The sequence below is a fragment of the Gopherus evgoodei genome, chromosome 3 (genome assembly GCF_007399415.2).
Source record: "Gopherus evgoodei ecotype Sinaloan lineage chromosome 3, rGopEvg1_v1.p, whole genome shotgun sequence".
NCBI lineage: Eukaryota > Metazoa > Chordata > Testudines > Testudinidae > Gopherus > Gopherus evgoodei.
The window spans coordinates 214,672,898-214,693,972 of NC_044324.1; the positions used below are offsets into that span (position 1 = coordinate 214,672,898).

A 21,075-nucleotide genomic window follows, 5' to 3' on the forward strand; every position below is an offset into this window, starting at 1 on the left:
CCCGTCGACTCTGCCTGCGCCTCGCGTGTCAGTGGAGTACCAGAGTTGACAGGAGAGTGCTCGGTGGTTGATTTATTGCATCTAGTCTGGACGCTATAATCAACCTCCGCTGGATTGATCACTGCTCGTCCATCCTGTGAGTAATGTAGACAAGCCCTTAGGCACCAATAGGTTAGGCAGCTGCTGAGTAGGATTCATGATCTATATTCTGGATTTATGTGCCTAAATCCCTTTATGAATGTAGCCCAGTATTCATAACCTTTAAAATAACTGAACTAAGAATCCCTTGAACAAATAAGAAGTGGTATGAATATGTTTATAGTATGGGCACCTTGACAGGAATTTAAGGAAGATATTTCACGTGGTGTGCTCCATTTTGAAGTAGGGATATCTTGAAACTCTTGTATAAATCGATCACACTGAGTATTGTATTTATTTTTATGTTTTTATTAGAGAAGTTGAAAGTTTCATCTCAGAACTGACAATAACAATCTCTTTTCATTTAATTTGTTTATAGGAATATGTAGAATTGGTTTGTACAAGCATATACAACAACTTAATTGGTGCTTAGTATAATGAAATCAGTAATCTGATTTGTTCTAAACTACCAGTTTTCCATGCAGTCTCCTTTGTATTGGCAGCATGGGCAAATTGCAAGCAGAATGCTTACATGCATTGTTCTGCAATATAACTACAGCAGGCTTTAAGAACATGCAAATTAACACTGTAGCAAATTGTTTTCATATCTAACAGACATAAAAAGGTTATTCCTGATATGAAATTCTGAAAATCTGCATAAATATTTGTGTGTAAAATTAAATTAGTTATGTACTTTTCTTTTAACTAGAACTTGAAGTATCAAGAATGCCCACATAATTAATTCATATACATATATATATATATATAGGTCTTGTTATGTTAAAAGTCTTCAGAATGAATCAAATAATATTTGGTGACATACATTTAATCTGTATTTATTGACTAATAGAATGACTGTGGTCATACGGTTGGCATTAAAGTCATAACTGGTGATTGTATCACATGCAAACATATTTCTAGTAATTCAGTTTACTAATTTTGTCAGTGGCAACATTTAGGTGATTTTCTACAATATTGTGATTTAAAGTGTATAAATACTTTTTACATTTTCACAGTTACAAACTTTTTGCCAATAGTCATTTAACAATCTTTAAGATACAATGAACTATAGTATCTCGGATCTGCAGCAACAGGATCAAAATGTAATTTCTATACAAGCAACGGATGATGTAAACTTTTCTTAAAGTGCCTAACACATAATTCCTTTAACTTTAGAGCACTGATTAGTTTTGGCACAAAACAATGTATTTCTACTATGGTAACCATTTCAACAGCTTGTACAGGACGTTAGCTCTGTCAGGAATGATAAAGTTGATATGGCACTTGCTGAGGGCATAATTTTAATGTGGAAATATCCTGCGAAATCACTGTTATCCCAGTGTATTAATTCTGCTGATATTTGTACTTTCCAATATCTGCAGCTAATTTTCAATTGCTGACAGTTTGCTGCAGCTCAAAAATGTGTGCACAATAGAAAAAAAATCACCAAAAAAAAGGACTGATCTTTCAAATGAAGCTGATGATTTTTCTTAATTATTATTATTTAGTAGCAGATCCATTTAAAAGGCTTGATGCTATGAGTTGCTGAGGGCCTCCTAGCTCATAGCATCTTGCAGGATTGGGGCTAATACAGTAAGATACCAAGCAGGAGAATAAAAATGGTAAATAGCATGTTGTTTTGATTATGATTGTGTTACCATCTGAGCTTATGTTAAAATAAAAGAAACATGATGCTGTATTTTAAGGACCTGCGCCTACAATCCTGACGTAGGAAAAAACACCCATTGAGATGAATGAAAGGTTTCCTGAACAGGGAGTACAGGACTAGACTTTAAAATGTGATGTGCCTTTTTTTATAGTGTTTTGCGCAATAAGGGAATTTCAGTACTCAGTGTTAAAAAGGAATATGCAAAACCTTAAGACTTGGTGGTCTGTGTCTACATTTTGTTTAAACAGAAGGGAAAAGAGCAAAAAAACCTGCTTTCCCTCCCAGCAATGATGGTTGGAATTTTACAGATACTGGCTTTCCTGGCTTCAGTTTACATGCTGGAGTTTTAGACTACTGTTGCTGGCCTGCGGTCCATCTCTGCTTCCAGCTTCACCATCTGCTGCATCTCCTTTGCCTGTAACCCAAAATAATCATGCTGTTTCATCATCGAGTACCATACTAAAGCTTGTGTTCAAAATCAATTACATTTTCAGCACATAGTATTTGAGTGGAATATATGTAATGAGACCATTCTCCCTATCTCAGAAAAAATCTGCATATTTTCAAACATCGCTGTTACTTTTCTGCTGGTGCTTATAAGTTACAAAATACGAGGAAACATTCCTAGGATTTATGGGTGACTTTTTAAAAAACACACAATAAAATGCATCTGAAAGCCTCACCTTGTATGGAGGAAAATCATGCTGTTTCTGACTGAACTGCCTCTGGAAATGGGACAATGGCTTGGAGACACACTTTATCAGCCCTGGCTGAGTTTGGATTGGTGTTGCCTGGGAAACTAAGGGTTACAACCTATCATCTGGACCCATTTTTGGCTGGCCAATGAAAGACAATGACTGGTGTGAATGATTATTGGACTTACTGATGGCAGAGATGTTGATCTCTTATGGTGTCCAAGATGGTTTCATCTAGCTTAGTGATTTTAGCTGTTTATTTTGGCTGTACCTCTTGCTCCTGGCATCAATGCTTTTGTTGCCTGAAGATTAGGCTACTGCAATGTGCTCTACATGGGGCTACATCTTGAATCCACCTGGAAACTGATGCTGGCACAGATTGTTGGGAGGACGACAGCTAGTTCAGTGGTAGGAAGGATAGCTCAGTGGTTTGAGCATTGGCCTATTAAACCCAGGGTTGAGAGTTCAATCCTTGAGGAGGCCATTTAAGGATCTGAGGCAAAAATCTATCTGGGGATTGGCCCTGCTTTGAGCAGGGGGTTGGACTAAATGACCCTCCTGAGGTCCCTTCTAACCCTGATATTCTGATTGTAGTAGCCCACTTGTTAAGCAATATATTTCAACACTTTAAATAAAGTTATAGGTGTTATTTATGCCCTAAATTGCTTGGGACCTACCAACTTGAGAGGCTACCCCTCAGTTCAAAGTGTGGGGGCAGTACCTACCCCTATGCATTTTCCATGAGGATCCTTCAATTTGTGAACTCACTTATCATTCTGATCCAAAATTACCTAAATAGGCTGTCCACTCTGTCTTTACAGCCAGTCTTCTGGGGATAGGGGATGTCTTAAGATTGAAAATATCCTCATGTCTCCCATATGCTAATCTTTTCCCCAGTATGAGTGGCCGCGCTGCTGCTGCTATACAGGGAGGAGTGGTCGCTGGATTTGCCTTATTGTGTAGTCTGATAAACTGTAAAGATGCCTATCAGTTGGGATAGTGTATGCAAACAGGTGTTTCCAGATGTAAAACTGGGCAAATGAAGGTCCAAAACAGTCATTTAGATGCACACTTACCTAAAGTACATGTGGGTTTGTGTAGGTGCTATCGATGTACCCCTCTCTGAACAGTTAGCTCTGTGCATTTCACCGTCACATTTTGTATACTCAGCTAATTATAATACCAAAGGCAACTGTATTGAATATTATAAATGCCTTGTAATCGCACTTTACATTCCTATGACTTTAAAGTTTGAAATAAATGAAATAATTTGCAAATGAAAATATGGAAACATAACATTAATAAATGAATCAATGTGTACAGCCTTTTCTGAAATACTAGAACTGACTTGCTGTGTTCATTTAGTGTGTGAATTCTGCAAGAGAAAATGAAATTCCAACTAAAATGCAAACTCTCTGACACAGCTTGTATTTATTTCTCAGTAACTGAAGTGTCTCTCTCTGAAGTGCTAATGTGGTCCCCAATACCTGAGCACCTCCCAACATCCCTGTGAGGAGGGTAGTAATGTTATTCCCATTTTACAGAAGGGGAACTGAGGCACTGAGAGACTAAGGGCTTTTCTACATGAACATACAGTTCACAGAAAGCTGTGGTGTGAATCTACCCCACACTAGCCTGCCATGGACTAATTGTCCATGTGGAGCCTGCTGATGCACCTTAGTTCATTCATATAGGACTAGATCAAAGCACATTAGTGAATTGTGTCAGCAGGGTTCACCTAGACAATTTGAGGGCAGCAGGGTAGTTTCATACCCCAGCTTGCCACAAACCAAATGATCATGTAGACAAGTCGGAGGGGACTTGTCCTTGCCTAGGGTCACACAGGAAGGCTGAGGCACAGCAAAAACTGGAACCCAAGGCTCTCAAGTGCTAAGCCAGTGGTTTTACCACTGGACTGTTCTGTATCTCATGAGCAAAGCCCTGTAACTGTTTTGCAGATTAGTTTAGCCAGAAGGGTGTAGCTGTAAAGTGAATTTTGTTCAGAATAACCCTACACCATCTGGCCAGGCTGCCTGTTTTTATCAACTGACAGTCAGCCACTGCATTCTGAAGTGAACACATGAATAGGATATTTGTAGATGAGCTTTGTGGAAGTAAGTACTTGGAGTCAATATGAATTCATGTAGTTGATGGGACCTATGTGTTCAGCTTGCAAGGCGCTGTGTGCCCTCTTCTTCAATGGGATTTGAGGGTACTTAGCACTTCACAGGACTGACTGCATCAAGGACAAAGCGCTGGCTGCCAGCCAAATTAATGCTTTGTATAAATGTCTCTCTCTAACTCCGTACAGTTATTGTAGATGTGAATAAAGTGGGTTTGAGGATGGGACCCCAGTAAATTATCAACTGAAAATTTAAGCAGGTCACTAAATTCAGACGAAATTCCACAACTGGATGTTTAAACCTAACACAAATATTTTACTGCTGTTGAGAGAAGGGGTTAATATGAGTGATGGTTATTAGGAAGCTATAACAGGAAAGCTACAATAGTGTGATTAACAGATTCCCTATAGCTGGAAGCCTCTTTTCTTTAGCCACTAAAAAGCTATTTCTAGCTAATATATTTCTAGCTATTTTTAGTGTGGCATTACTTTTATTATTCTTATGCTAATATGTGGAAAATCTGGCTTTGTCTATCAGCATTAGCAGTTAGTCATATATATGTCAACACTAGAACAGTTTCCTTAATCAGTTAAAAGACATGCTTGAAATTCTAAAGTGTGTCTAACTACTGATAATATAACAATACAAATCATTCTTTAAGTTTCCTGTCCTTGTTACTATAAGAATATATCTGTGGGTCTGAGATGCTAAAGCATAAAATACTCATTATGCCAGACTCTTAAATATTTAGTGTGCATGAATATTATTAAGTGTGTTCATTATGTTAATGGTACTTCCCAATGGTTGCCTTTACAAAGAATACTCCAGTGAGAATGATTTAATTTAGAAGGAAAGCATATTGAAATAGTAGCTTGCTTATTATAGATCAATCCTACCTTGTATTTGAGACACTGCATGACAGGATTTCAAAAGCTGTTTGTACAAAAATAATAATGTCAAAATTGTAATACAACAAGAAGCAAATAAAATGAATGAAAACTAAAGGGAGATTGAATGCAAGAAAAGAATATATAAAATAGAAGTCTAATAAATATGAATGCATAATACTTTATGCTGAAGTGTGTTTCCACTCATATGTGTATTAGTCTGCACTGTACATCTGCTATGAAAGGTATTGCCACCAGTATGACATGGAAGGGATATTTAATACCTTGAGAAGTTTTGAGCCATATGACCATTAGCCAGGTGTCAGTGCTCTGGACCTGATTCTCCTCATGCTCATACTAGTGTTCATCACAGGTAAATCCACTGAAGTCATGGAGTTACATCAGTGGGAAACCAGCATGACACCAGAATCAGTCTCAGAGCCTTTTATGATAACTCTGTATGATAAATTCCAGGCAGAACAATTAGCACGGAGGCAACTTTCTAAGGATGAGAAATCAAACACTCAAAAGTAAGGAATTACAGAGTTTAAGTTAAAAGCTCAGCCCTAATCCTGCTCTCTTATCTTTATATTGTGCTGGATCTAAAGACTCTCACTGACTTAAGTAGGCTTTGGATCAGGCCCTTAATTCATTTATAGCTTCGTACATTCTTTTGTCAAGTAGTACAATTTACACTGCAAGGGAATTGTCTGAACCAATCAGATTGCAGCAATGCTACAGTCAGTGTAGCACAGTTACATATTTTTTCTCATGCATTCATCCTGTGCACTTTGATTAGCTGTGTGTATATGATGGACATCGCTGGATTCAGACCACTTTGTGCTAGATGATGGAGGAGGCAACTAGGGTGGAAATTATACCTCCCTGGAGTAAAGCACATGCACTATGCTAGATTATCAGCAGTGTTCAAGTTCTGGAAAATTTAGTGAAAAACGTAGGAAATAAATTCATAAACCTTGAAGGTGACAGCCACTATGTCCAACTTTTAGCTCTCTCTTGCCTTACTGGGTATGTACTTGCATAGTCCACCCTTGAGTTCCTACTTCACTGAGGCCAACCTGGCAATTGAGCTTGTATGATAATTATTGCTCTGCTGGCTGCTCCTTGTTTTCCACCAGGAATATTTTTTTTTTATTAAAGATGACCACCAGTTGTCAAGAAAATGATTTTCTTCTCACCAGCAGAAAGTAACATAGTATTTTAACCAGAGAAGGGCAAACTGGTTCTTATAAAACCCTAGAACTGTCACCAATTTTTAGAACAGGACCCAAAACCAAAACCTTTTGAGGTTTTGAGATATTTTGAGCATTTTTTTCACTCCTATTTTCCATCTAGGCTTGGAAACAGAAGTGTCAAAATACTAAGAGAAAAGGTTTTCTTGAGGGCTGACTATGAATGTACTGGAATTCTGGGAGCCTTCCTGCCTAACCTTCCAGTCTCATGAGGTTTGAACAGGTTGGAGGATAAGCTCTGGAAAAGCAGCCAAGTTTTAGATGGCTATCTGAATCGTGTCAGAATTCCTATGTTTGAAGTCCTTCCAATCCTACATTTTCAACTCCCAAAAAGGTGAGCGCGCAAGAGTAAAAGCTGTTTGGAGCTAATTTCACCAGGGACTCACACTCGGAAGAACTAGGGGTAGGTCTGTACAGCAGCTGGGAGGTGTAATGCCTAGTGTAGGTGTGTACACACACACATCCCTTAGCCCTGTTCAAGCTAGCATCTAAAAATAGCTGTGTGGCTGTGGCAGCACCAGGTGCAGTTCAGGTTAGCTACCTAAGTACAATCCTCCCGAACCTCCTGGGTACATGCTAGGGGGGCTAGCCCAAGTTGCTTCAACCACAGAGCTAGTGGATGTACATCTGCCCAAGCTGGGAATCACACTTCCCAACTACAGTGTGATGTACCCTACAGATGGAACTGTACTCTCTTAATTTAGTAACTCACTGTCAACTTGTGGAACTCCTTGCTTGAGGAGGTTGTGAAGGCTAGGACTGTAACAGCATTTAAAAGAGAACTGGATAAATTTGTGGAGGTTATATCCATTAATGGCTATTAGCCAGGATGGGTAAGGAATGGTGTCGCTAGCCTCTGTTTGTTAGAGGGTGGAGATGGATGGCAGGAGAGAGATCACTTGATCATTACTTGTTCGGTTCAGTACCTCTGGGGCACCTGGCATTAGCCACTATTGGTAGACAGGATACTGGGCTAGATGGACCTTTGGTCTGACCCAGTACGGCCATTCTTATGTTCACTGTCTTGTAACCCTTTCAAATAAAATACCTGCTCATTCTGCTTCTCCAAGACTTCTAGATGCTCAAGCTGAATTTTTCGCAACTGATCCATTTCCTTTGACTGCTTCATTGCTAGCTACAAACAAGAGCAGATAATACAGGTGGCATGTATCACAAATTATTTTTAAAAAAATGGGTAAATAGTTTCCAAAGAATTTTATTTATTGGCAGGTGTTCACAGTGCTATACAAAACATTAGAAGGAGGCATAGTCCCTGCTCTGGATAGTTTACCGTTTAACAGATCTAAAATATATATAACAGCAAACTATTTTAATTCAAACATCATACTAAGGAGTTATACCTGCTTTGCACAAGTTACTTAAATGTGATTTTAAACTCTGATTAAGATTTTGACTTGAATTCAGTGACAAAAATCCATTTTCGAGCCAATTCTCAATTCAGGTAAATGGAAAGGTGAATTCAGATAAAATGCCCCAAGATTTCAGTCACAATTTAGAAATTCTAGAGTAGGCCCTGGATCAGCTTGCTGGTGAAGAGAGACCTTGAAATTCAGTTTGAGAATGACTCTGAGGGCTTGGCTACGCTGGCGCTTTACAGCGCTGCCACTTTCTCGCTCAGAGGTGTGAAAAAACACCCCCCCCCCGAGCACAGCAAGTTACAGCGCTGCAGAGCGCCAGTGTGAGCGCGGCTCCCAGCGCTGTAAGATAATCCCCATCTGGAGGTGGAGTACCTGTAGCGCTGGGAGAGCTCCCTCCCAGCACTGGCGCTGCGACCACACTCACACTTCAAAGCACTGCCACGGGAGTGTTCCCGCGGCAGCACTAAGTGTAGCCATACCCAGAGTCTCGTAGTTTCTCAAGTTAGTAGAAATCCATCAGTGTCAGTGAGCTACAGTAACTGAAGGGTACGTTTTCAAAATGCTGTGCAGAAGCTGGGTGTACATTACGCAAGAGGTGAGATTCCTGCCAACAAATCACATACACACACTTTTGTTTCTTAGCAAAATTATACTTACCCTTTTTCTCTCTTCCAGAAACTTTTTAGTGTTGCTGCTGTTTAGTTCTCGTACTCGCCTAAAAGAGGATATTGTGCTTGAGGATTTATTAAGTAAGTCCAAGAACCAAAACCACATATCTGAGTCAATATAAGGAGATAGATAACTTAGTGGCTTATTTTGCCACCCTTTATGCACGACCTTAGACTGTGAGTAGCTCCACTGAAGTCAGTGGGACTAATTGCAGAGCAAGGCCCTACTCCAGCCTTATGTCTTTACATTATATTTAATGTTTCTGGCTATCTTGGATGTTGTGACTAAGAGAGTTGGAAGAAACAGAGCAAGATTGTTGCAAACTAAGTCTGCCTTGACCCTCAGTCTAGAGTGAGCCATTTAATTGAGTTTATTACGCCATTTGGAGTAGTTTAACAGGGTTTAACATTAAAACTCATACTGTTTATCATGCATAAAAAGACGTTTTAACTAATGCTTCACATGGTGTCATTCATAGATTCCAAGGCCAGAAGGTACCATTGTCATCATCTAGTCTGACTTCCTGTAGCACAGGCCAGAGACCTTTCCCAAAATGGAAATCTTTTAGAAAAAAACCCACCTTGATTTAAAAATTCTGAGGGATGGAGAATGTACTACAACCCTTGGTAAATTGTTCCAATGACTAATTACTCTCACTGTTAAAAATGTAGGCTGTATTTCCAGTCTGAATTTGTCTAGCTTCAGCTGCCAGCCATTGTGTTCTGCCTTTCTCTGCTAGACTGAAGAGCCTATGATTAAACATTTGTTGCCCACGTAGGTCCTTACAGACTATAATCAAGTCACCCCTGAGCCATCTCTTTATTAAGCTAAACAGATTGAGCTCCCTGAGTCTAGTACTATAAGGCAGGGTTTCTAATCCTTTAATCATTCTCATGGCTCTTCTCTGAACCCTCTGCAATTTATCAACATCCTTCTGGAATGGTGGGCACCAGAACTGGACACAGTATTCCAGCAGCGCTTGCACCAGTGCTGAATACAGACGTAAAATAACCTCTCTGCTGCAGTTTGAGATTCCCATGTCTATGTATCCCAGGATCACATTAGCTCTTATGGCCACAGCATAGCACCAGGAGCTCATGTTCAGCTACAGTTTAATCATGGGTATTTTTAGTAACAGTCATGGACCGGTCACGGGCAATAAAATAAAATTCACGGCCCGGGACCTGTCTATGACTTACACTATAAATACCCCTGACTAAATCTTGGGGGGGGGGGGCTGCTGCTGGGGGTTTCCCTGGGGATGCCACTATTCGAGGGGGTGAGAGGCACCCCAGGGGGCCACTGCTCAGGGGGAATGGGACCAAGAGGCTGCTGCTTGGTGGCGGGGGAGGGGCAGGGCCAGCGGCACCAGCTGCTGGAGGCCACTGAGCAGTGGCTGCTCTGGCTGCCCCCGGGGCTGCTACGCAGGCCAGTGTGGCTTGCTGCAGGGCTGCCCAAGTGGCTGAATGCAGATCCACTCCAGCAGCACCTGGAGCTACCTGCTTAGGCAGCCCTGGGGTCAGCCACACTGGCTGCTGCAGAAGTCACGGACGTCATGGAAAGTCACAGAATGAGCTAATTGTCATTAATACGTATGAATATGCCAGCCTGTAGAGTAAGCACAACCTGATATTATGTGGGTGAGGAAATTAAGTTTGGACGTGGCGGGTGGGCACAAACCATCATGTTTAGTCAGTCAGTTGTAGTCAGGTTTTAAGTTAGTTTCTCTTGGGTCTTTCTATAGCTTTCTAGTTCTCTGGCTTCTCTTAAATTCTTCATCTTCCACTTGAGAACTGAGGAACCAGACTCCTTTGGCATGCCAGAGGTGAGGCTGGTCCTTTGTCTCTTACCACCAGGTTACAAGGAAGGGTGTGAATGTCTTAATCTAGGAAGTTTTATAGTAAATAATACCACGTGCCTCTAGAACAATATTAATTCCTTGTTCATTCTGATTATTTTCCCACTGGATTACTATTCCATTTATCTCAATACAAGTCTTTACGACTGTATTTTTGCTCTCAGCATGAATGTCCTTGTCATACATCCCAAGGGTCCTTGCAAAACTCTGTGTAGCCTGATTCTTGATCAAGAACCTTATGTTCTGATCATACTAACTGGTGAGCCTATAACCCATATTATCTAAGCAATAATATTCATCCTCTTAAATCAGGCAACAACATTTAGCCATATTAAAACACATATTGTTTGCTTGCGCCAAGTTTGAGTCATTGATGCATCTTCTTCCTTATTTACTACTCCCCTAATTTTTGGGTCATTTGCAAACTTTATTAGTGATGATATGTTTTCTTCAAGGTCATTGATAAAGATGTTAAAATAGTGTAGGGCCAAGAACCGATCCCTGAGGAATTCCGCTGGAAAGAGACCCGCTCAATTATGATTCCCTGTTTATAGCTGCATTTTGAGACCTATCATTTAGCCAGTTTTTAATCCATTTAATGTGTGCCATGTAACATTTTATAGTGTTCTAGTTTTTTAATCAAAATGTTGTGCAGTACCAAGTCAAATGCCTTACAGAAGTCTATTATGTCAACACTATTACCTTTATCAACCAGACTTGTAATCTCATCAAAAAAAGATAAAGTTAGTTGGCTGGGATATATTTTCCATATTTTATCGTTATCATATAAATAAAAAGAAAGTATCTGACTACTGTTTACATATAATACACATTTGTAAAGTGCCTTTCATGGCAAGAATTCTAATGAGCTGACATAAAATAGTTGAAAGATTTGAATTAGACTAATTGCAAAAGTCTGAAAAAGAGAAGTGTCTTCAGCCTATTTTTATGTATAAACACAGCTTAAGTAATTAAATGTCATTAGCAGAAGGTTTTCATAAACCTGGAACATGATTACCAAGGGCTCTGGGGAAACTGCTATCTCCAGTATGTACTAGAAATCTGTAAAACTCCACTGCTCATTCAGAAGAAACAAGTTCAAGCCCTAGGATCAAAATAGCCCAGTTCAGGGGAGGCAATAGAAGGTGAAAATGTTCAACTACTTAGCAAGTCCAAAGCTTTATGGACACCTTGAAGGCTCACGGGGAATCATCATACGAACATTGCTTCTACCTGTGTATTCAGAACACCTTAGATTAAAATGGAATTTTAAAGAGCTACAAAACTGCAGCCCAAAACGAGGGGGGAAATGCAAAAAGCTGTCACTGAAATCAGTGCTTCTGGTCTCCCAAGTCTGGAGCTCAGACTTCAAAACTAGGGATGGCTCTCCCAGATGTGCAGCGAAGACATGCTGACTGTCTTTCTAGCTTCAGAAGTGGTGTGGTCTGGTCTAGTGTGGCTTGGAGCCCCGCCAACAGGGAATATTGGTCAGGTTTCTAAGACCAGTCAGCACCAGGTGAATGAGGAAGCTGTGGTCCAAGGTTGGAGGATCAATACATGAATGATACTACGCTGTCATCAGACAACAGCCCAGGCTCCTTTACCCCTCACACCTTTCTTTGGCTTCCTCCCATCCCGCCCCAAGCTGGTTTGCCCCTACTAATCTCACACTTTTCCCCCATAACCTTCCCTTCTGCTCCCTCTGAAATGCCTGTTCCATCTCTCATCCCTGCCAAGAGTGGGCAGGGGTGAAGGCCATGGGATGCCTTTTCATTGGTCCATTTCCCATTCCCCTAGTGACACCACCTCTCCTGCTTCTCTGAACCCAAAGCTAACCCAAAACTAGACCCAAGTTTTAACATTGCCTTCTCAGTGCATCTTAACAAGATGCAAAAGCAACTGTTGCAAGTGATAGTGTACAGCATTTAAAGGGGAAAAAATGGATCAGTGAATAAAAACTAACGTCCTAATTCTAGAAGCACTTTCACACATGCGTAACTTTATCCGTGTGATTAGTTCCACTGTAGTCAGTGGCACTACTCATGGGTGTGACACTCACTCCTTTGTTAGTGTTTCCAAGATTGGGGCCTAAACTATAACTAACACACACACACACACACACACACACACACACACACACACACACGTCCAGAAACAGCCATTGAAAATATATACAGCATAACAATTAGAGAAACAAGCCATTTCCCACACATCAAAGCATACTTTAGTCAATGTGTGCACAGATCAATCAATTATACCACCTTTCATAGATGGATCTGACACTTACCTCTCCCTTTCAGCCTTATTTTTGATAGATTTATCCTGGCTTATGGCTTTGCTGTTTTCCATAGAAATTTTAGCCTGGTTGGCACGCATTTCCTTGCTTTCCCTAGGGAAATACGAACAAAATAATTATAAACTGAAATGTGATAGTTAATGGTCGTTAAGGTAGCTTATTGATACCTTTCTATATAATGGCTAAAGATGTCCCTGCAGTATTAAAGAAGTAGAAAGAACGGATTACATAAAGAATGTCTTCTTCCTACTGGATTGTATGTTCAAACAAGCACTTACAAATCTCAGGAGGATATAAAGAAAACAATTTGAAGGAATGGTTTTAAGCATTTTATACTTTGAATTACACAGGCTACAAAAATACAGTACTGTCTCTGTAGTTTAGAACATTTGACTGGGTAAAAGCTATTATCAGTAATTTAAGAAATGTGACTTGCCTTTTAAAACTGCACAATAAATTTACAAAAACTCTGCAGAGAACGTATGAGGAGAGGACGAATAATATTAACATTTGCTAGTTCTGGCATATCTGTCTGATTTTTATGATTTGGTGTTGTAACTTCAACTAGTGTTTCATATAGGTTGATGAAGTTATAAAAAAAACACACTTGCAACCCAAACAGCACAGATGACAAAATCGAGTTAGAAAAACAAGACTCGGTGGCACTTTTAAAAGTGCTCAGCTCCAGCCTAATTCTGCTTCCACTGAAGTTGATAGGAATTTCACCAGTGACCTCAATGGGAGGAAAGTTGGGCCAGCACTGAGCGGTTTTTTTAAAATGCTACCTAAAGCTCCTATCTGAGTAAATAATATAAAGACCACTTGCTTGCATGAATATTCTAATTTATCTTCAGTAAAGTAATAATAATAAATATTGCAGTAACATCCAAAGGATGCAGCTAGGATCAGGGTCCTATTATGCTTGGTGCTAGACCGCCCACAGGAAGTTATAATTCCTGCCCCATAGACTGTACACTTCAATCTGTAATAATTCTAATCCACTCAAGAATTTCTTTAACCGGAGGATCTCAAAGCACTTTATCAACAAAAGTCTAATTAAGATTTACTTTACCCCTGTAAGGTAAGAAGTTTTCTTCTGTATTTTACAGATGGGCAAACTAATGCACGTATAGGTTAGTCAACTTTCTCAAAGTCACACACGCATTCTGTGGCAGAGCTGCTGCCTTTTCTTGCCCACTGCAATATTTTATTTTTGACACTACAGCCCTCGCCACCTCAACTGACTGACTGATCAGAGAGGATCAAGACTTGAAGTAAGGAATTGCAGCAGGAATGGATGAGTTCCTACTGCAGGAAATGTTTCACACAAATGTCTTCAGTAACAAAATAGGTCAAGAGAATTAGGTAACCTATGGTATGTGTACATTAGACACACAATTTTTTCATAGAATATCAGAGTTGGAAGGGACCTCAGGAGGTGATGTAGTCCAACCCCATGCTCAAAGCAGGACCCATCCCAACAGATTTTTACCCCAGTTCCCTAAATGGCCCCCTCAAGGATTGAACTCACAACCCGGGGTTTAGCAGGCCAATGCTCAAACCACTGAGAGGTATCAGGGAATGTTCAAGTACAGTACAGATAAAAATGATTATACATTAATAGCTGGTATTTTAATTTTTTTGTAAGTACAAAAGGGGAAGAGTCTGACAGGAAAATATTGCTAAATTGCTTGCAGGTAGTGACATATTGCCAGAAAAATCATTTATATTTAAGTTTACTAACTATCCTTTCAATTTCAAATGTTTTATTGTCTGTGAAAGACACTAACTACTCATGAATGTTATTTTACTTTGCACCTTGCTTACTGCCACACATTTTCATTCAACTAAAAAAATATTAATGAAGACGCAGCATTTACTTCTCCAAGGCTTTATATTGTGAAACATTTCTTAATGATCAATACAATATCAATAAAAAACTCAAAGCAGTGGTATTATAGCAACAATAAGATACAATACAGGCATGTCTCATCTTATGCTGGGGTTACGTTCCGCTGTCAGCACGTAAAGCAAAAATCACGTATAGTCAAAATTACATTGACTGTAATGGCAGGCGGAATCACCGTACTACAAGTACAGTATTGAAATTGTTATTTTTCTCTTTTTTTTTTGTTTTTGTGGACCATGCAAAGCTGAATTTGCACATGTTAAATGTGCATAAGATGAGACTCGCCTGTATACTTAAGAGAGATTTTTCATTCTATCAAGAGCACTTCTTATGCAAACAATCACAATACCTAATAAGTATTTATTTTCTGTCTTAGGTTTGAAAGCACGTAAAAGCACACTGTCTTAACAACAGTTATGGAATAATTCATTTTTATTTAATAATTTTATACAGAAAGCAGTTAAGGGGCATAATTCTCCCTATGCTGCAAAACATAGTATATTGGAAGGAAGTAACATCCACCAATATATAACCATCTTTCTTTTCCATGACAACTATGCACAAGCTTAGCTAAGTGCACTGCTGACAAATTGGGAACAAACGAAGTGATATTTTAGTATATCAGGAAATACACTTTCCCTTGGAATCAATAGGAATAATTTATTTCTGGGACTAAAGGTATGTCTTCACTACCGGATGGATTGGTGGGCAACTCTCCTGTCGACTCCTGTACTCCAGCTTGGCGAGAGGCATGGGCAGAGTCGACAGGGGAGCAGCAGCAGTTGACTCACCGCAATGAAGACACCACAGTAAGTCGATCTAAGTACATCGACTTCAGTTAAATTATTCACTTAGCTGAAGCTGCGTAACTTAGATCGACCCCCCCATCCCCAGTGTAGACTAGGGCTTAGAAGATCAGATCAGGCACTGACAGCAAAATATGCTGCCATATGGGATGCAGATTTGAATCTAAAGCGCATCCCTTGCATTAACATCCAAAGGGCAGGACCAGGATCTTATTGTGATAGGTGCTATACCTGCCCCTAGGAAGATACAGTTCCTGACCCACTCAAAGAATTCTGTGCACATCTCTAATGCTTCGAACCTGAGGCTCTCAAAGCACTTTACAAACAAAATTAATTGAAGTCCACTGAAGTCAATCATCATATTATCACTATTTTATCCTACTTAATACAATTTGATGCTTTCTGAATATTGCTCCACTCAACTGCTGATCTCTCCCTGTTTTAAAAGAATACTTTTGTTTTTCTCTCTCTCTGACTCATTACTAATACATTTTAGTTAACCTTGCATATATTTTAGTCAGAAATGTCAGTTTGACTCCCAGATTTTCTAATTTCTCATGTGCTCCGAACACTGTATCTCTAATTCATTACAGTTAAATGGACAGAGCCAAAGGCAGCTGGACTTTCCGAGAGCCATCTGAGTTCTCATACATCCTGGAGCTGGATAGCCCCCCCTGAATGTGCAATGGCAATCTGCAGATTGAAGTCATAAGCATTTTTTGTTTTCTGCTTTCTTCTTTGAATCCGGTCAGTCCAAGCATGAGCTGTAATTGCTTTTTCCACCATGACTGGAAAACGTTCGACTTTCCAGCAGATATCTGCATCATTTCAGATTACCGAGCTCTCTACTACCACTCCGTACACTGTCTTGATAGCTATTCAGCATGTCTCATTACTCTAGTTAATAAAGAGGCTGAAAGACTAGCATGCTGTCAACTGCCCCTTCTGTTCTCAAGATGATCCTTTGTTTATCATGTGTCTTGCTCAGTTGACTCTTGGAGGTTACATATACTTCATGTATTCTATACATTCTACAAGGGATGAAGCATGAAGCCCCTTTTGGGAATTATGATCAACGATTTAACATTTCACATTCAAATGCATTCTGGTTTGTGGACATGCAGGAAAATCCCCAATCTTTATACAAACGGGTTAGATAAAAATCCCTGGGTAAGTGGTGAACACAAAGACAGCAACAAATAAAACTAAAAAGATCTCTAACTTGGATGGCACAGAACATTATTTAAAGTTTACCCATGCACATAAATCAATGTGTTGTGCTTGGCACCTCTAAAAAATCTGAAGATTACAACGTGATATTTTATTAAAACAATGTGCAACTGTGAGGTAGTTACACAGAAAAAAAAAAGATAATTGTAATATTTTCACACCCACAGCTCCTATCAACTTCAAAAGGTAGTTGCACATGCTGAGCATCTTTCTGGTTCAGGCCTTTTGAATTCAAGTTCCTTCGCGTAAATGGCGTTATGACAATTTATACCATCTGAGGAACTGCTTTATTATCCCTCAATTCTTCCTTTGATAGCTTATTTGACTGCTATGATGCTATATCCTGATAATCTCGTCACAGGTTTTCAGGATGCTGAGATGACACCGCTCTGCTCACCTTTCATGAGAAAACTTTAGCTGTTGCGTTTGTTGCTCATGAGCATTAATCAGCAGTTTTTTCAGTAGCTCACACTGCTGACTCAGATGTAAATCACGGATTTCTTGCTCTTCGGCACTGTGGGTATTGATCATCTCCGACCACTCTTTAGTGTGCTGTGCTACAATTTCTTTTACCTGTAGAGAAAGAACAATGACTATTTTGTCAGTACTTCTCAACATTAAAATATAAGGTCAGTCATTAATGCAGTGAAGATCATTTCAAGATAATTACAAAAGCCTTACAAAACTCAATGAAATTGCAAGAACTAAATGACATAAAGCAAACTGCTCCACACTGACATGAAGCAACTAAGGAAACTACAGTGTATTATAAACACCAGATAGTAAACACACAATAAAATGCACCCTCATTACTAGGGCTCTCTGTTACCCAGCTGCCCTATGTAAAATGACTGAATTAATGCCCTCAATTGTACAACAATTCTTTTTAAAACCTCCTGAAATGTATGCTTCATTATACAACTGCTAAACATTCTTGGCTGCCTCAAAAATATAAAATAAAAAAAATTAGTGGGATGAATTTCTCTAAGGGCTTAAACACAGGCTCTGATTTTGTGGAGAGAATCTTATTCACACAGTCAGTTTTTCAGAGAAATCCTATATTTAATACAGCCTGAATCTGTAGCTAGGCTACATAGCTGTGTCTTATGCTCATTAAGTCAGCAGGGAATCTGACAAGTATTCTTTTCTTGCTCAGCTCCCAAGACTCACACGAATAATAAGATTAAAGTTTTGGAAAGTTCCCAAGAGACAATGTGAAGAAGTCTAAACCATCAGAGTTGTTATTATAATCGTATATTGTACTCCAATGATTTAGAAAAGTAACTAATAGAAAGATATATCTTATTATCCCTTCATAATTAGCTATGCTATTTTGACAAGCTACTCTACTTTTCCATAAATGCACACAAAGTCTCACCAAAAAAATCACCTATTTTCAGGCAGGCCTTTTTTTCAAGTGCTACTATGGAAACAAATAGCCTTTGGGCATTCTTATATGGAAGCTCATCCTGATTCTTCAAATCAAAATTGCCATCACAGGGCTCCCAAATGAGACTTTGATGCCAATCTCCTCAGGAGCATGTACCCCCGAGACGTATTTGCTCTCAAACGTATTTTAGACAGGTCACCCACAGACAGATGCATACAGCTGAACAGGCTTTTTCAGTGCACTGAGAGCGAAACAACAAACGTCAGAGAGACATTCTAGGGAGCAGAGCACCTCTCAAGGCAATCAGTGTCTAGACTCTCTACCAAAGGTACAAGCAAACAAAGAATATGTTGTGTGTTAAGAACTGGATTCCTCATTGATAATGAAGAGCTACCTGCCTTTTCCAAGCTAGGCTGGTATCTAATCTACCTAAAAACTAGTCTCACTTAGAGTTTGGCTTTTTTCAGCTGGCAGGAAACAGAAGCCTTTGGAAGCAGGAGTTTGCTCAGACTAATACAGTAAGGGCTCCCATTCAACAAGGTACTTAAGCACAAGAATAACTTTAAGCATGGGAGTAGCCTCACTGACTTCAATGGGACTCTTCACAAGGTTGATGTTATGGTAGCATTCAGGTCAGGGATGGCTCCAGGCACCAGCCCAGCAAGCAGGTGCTTGGGGTGGCCAGTTGTGAGGGGCGGCACATCCGGCTCTTCAGTGGCAGGTCCCTCAGTCCCTCTCGGAGCGAAGGACCTGCCGCTGAATTGCAGCCGAAGACTGAAGTGGCAGTGGTCGAGCTGCAGATTGCGATCATAAGTTGCTTTTTTAAAAAATTTTTTTGCTGCTTGGGGCGGCAAAAATCCTGGAGCTGGCCCTGGTTCAGGTATCTTACTAAGTTGGGACCTAGATGCAGAGGAGCAAACCTTATGGGAAACAGCCTGTGGGAAGAAACCCTTTATTGACAGGCTCCCACAGTAACACTAATGTCCGAACCAGAACATACTGGGTATTAGGAAGGGAGCTGAACATACGCATGGAAATAACCAGAAAAAAACATTTACGCTTTTTTGGATGGGATTTTCAAAAGGCCTAACGCTGCTCACATGGCAACCAATGGGAGTTTTACTGTTGACTTCAATGGCAGTGGAGTTAGGCCAACACCGACATCTTGGAAATATTCTAGCCTTTATGTTTACATCAATGTACAAGATGGGATCAGCCCCATCTGTGTAGATGAAGACCCAATAATGCCTAAGCTATCTAGGGGCTCAATGAGCTAGGAAGAATTACAAGTGAGTGAAACCATGTCAGAAGCAGGGGCACACGCTCAGAAGATGTCTATGATCGTAATGTTAGAAAGCATTGTTTTACCATGGTTTTTAAAAAGATCAGCACTCTGAGAAGACACAGGTAGTAAGGGAGACAGTATAATGAGGCTTCCTGAGTCCCCACCGCTTTGCCTTCCTGTACAGGTACCATCCATATTATTCCATATATGCCGCTGCAGTTGTAATGGCCTTTCCAATGGGGTAGAGCCGCTGGGTACTGCACCCTTTCAAAAGTTGGTACAATCCTGGAGAGAACTGAGCCAGGGTTGGCCAGAATTTCTCCTTCATTTCTTCTTGCAGTGTGACTCCCCCACATAGTACCCAGGACAGACTTGGGCCTTGAAGGCACATTCTCCATATCAGGGGTCTGAGTCTCATTTATACTAAATCCACATTACATTGCTTTAGCAGCACAAACAGGCATTAGAGAGGATGTAAATATAATTTACTTCCATATTTAGGTTCCCTTTTACATTGCCAGAGCAGTGTAAAATGGCCTCAGTATAAATAAGAATCAGGCTCAAGATGTCCAGCTTAAAAATACACCTCTACCTCGACAGAATGCTGTCCTCGGAAGCCAAAAAATCTTACTGTGTTATAGGTGAAACCATGTTATATCGAACTTGATTTGATCCGTTGGTGCGTGCAGCCCTGCCCCCCCGGAGCACTGCTTTACTGCGTTATATCCAAATTCGTGTTATAGCGGGTGGCGTTATAGCGGGGTAGAGGTGTATCTTGAAAAACCAAATGATTAATGCAAACACTGGAAATCCTGGGGAAAGAAAATACTCTTTTGACTTAGTGACAAAGAGCCTCTAGAGAACCAAATAAGCACAGAAAAGCAAAGAATTCTAGGTTCTCTGGAAAGGAAGGAAAGAGATGCTCTGATAATTGTTTCTGAAAAGTGGCTACATATATTACAGAGGAACACAAGGGAGGAAATCATGTATACTGAACAGACATTCTAATACCAATGAAGAAACCAACAACAGAGCTTAGACAGATAAGCAAGATTATTATTCAAGTGCTTGATCTGGAGAGAGATGCAAAGCATTAATTACTTGGCCTTAAAATAAGCATGCAGCCTAAAAGATAGGTAGTGCTCCTGGTAAAACAAGCCTCTCTGAAACCATCTCTTTGACTGTCCTGCAAAGCTGAGAGGTAGATTTCAAGAAAAGCATAACATATCCTGGGATGAAGAGAAATCTGTCAGGCAGAAGTGAATGTGAAATCCTGCCTTTCCTCTGCTTCCATGTATGTCTACAGAGACTCAAATCTTCATACAGAACTTTCAGTAACATTAACATTTTTTCTTCTTTCCCTTGCCTCCTTTTCTTGCTGGATATTAGGAACCTAGTTTTCCAATACAGGAATGTATCTTGCATCTACAAAGCTAGATGTGTGCAAAGTATGCATTTGTGCATTCAAAAGAAAATGAGCGTTTCATG

The 21,075-nt window shown here is 40.0% G+C and overlaps 1 protein-coding gene across 1 annotated transcript in view; it reads right to left on the reverse strand.

Annotated features, from left to right (window-relative positions):
* Window positions 1-476: 476 nt before the first annotated feature.
* PLCB4 (phospholipase C beta 4) overlaps window positions 477-21,075 on the reverse strand; it is a 319,181-nt gene continuing 298,582 nt past the window's right edge. Inside the window, 6 exon segments of the mRNA XM_030558019.1 lie at window positions 477-2,222; window positions 5,522-5,558; window positions 7,814-7,900; window positions 8,802-8,859; window positions 12,959-13,060; window positions 17,310-17,485. Of these exon segments, the coding sequence (XP_030413879.1) occupies window positions 2,134-2,222; window positions 5,522-5,558; window positions 7,814-7,900; window positions 8,802-8,859; window positions 12,959-13,060; window positions 17,310-17,485 (549 nt within the window). The 3' untranslated portion in view covers window positions 477-2,133.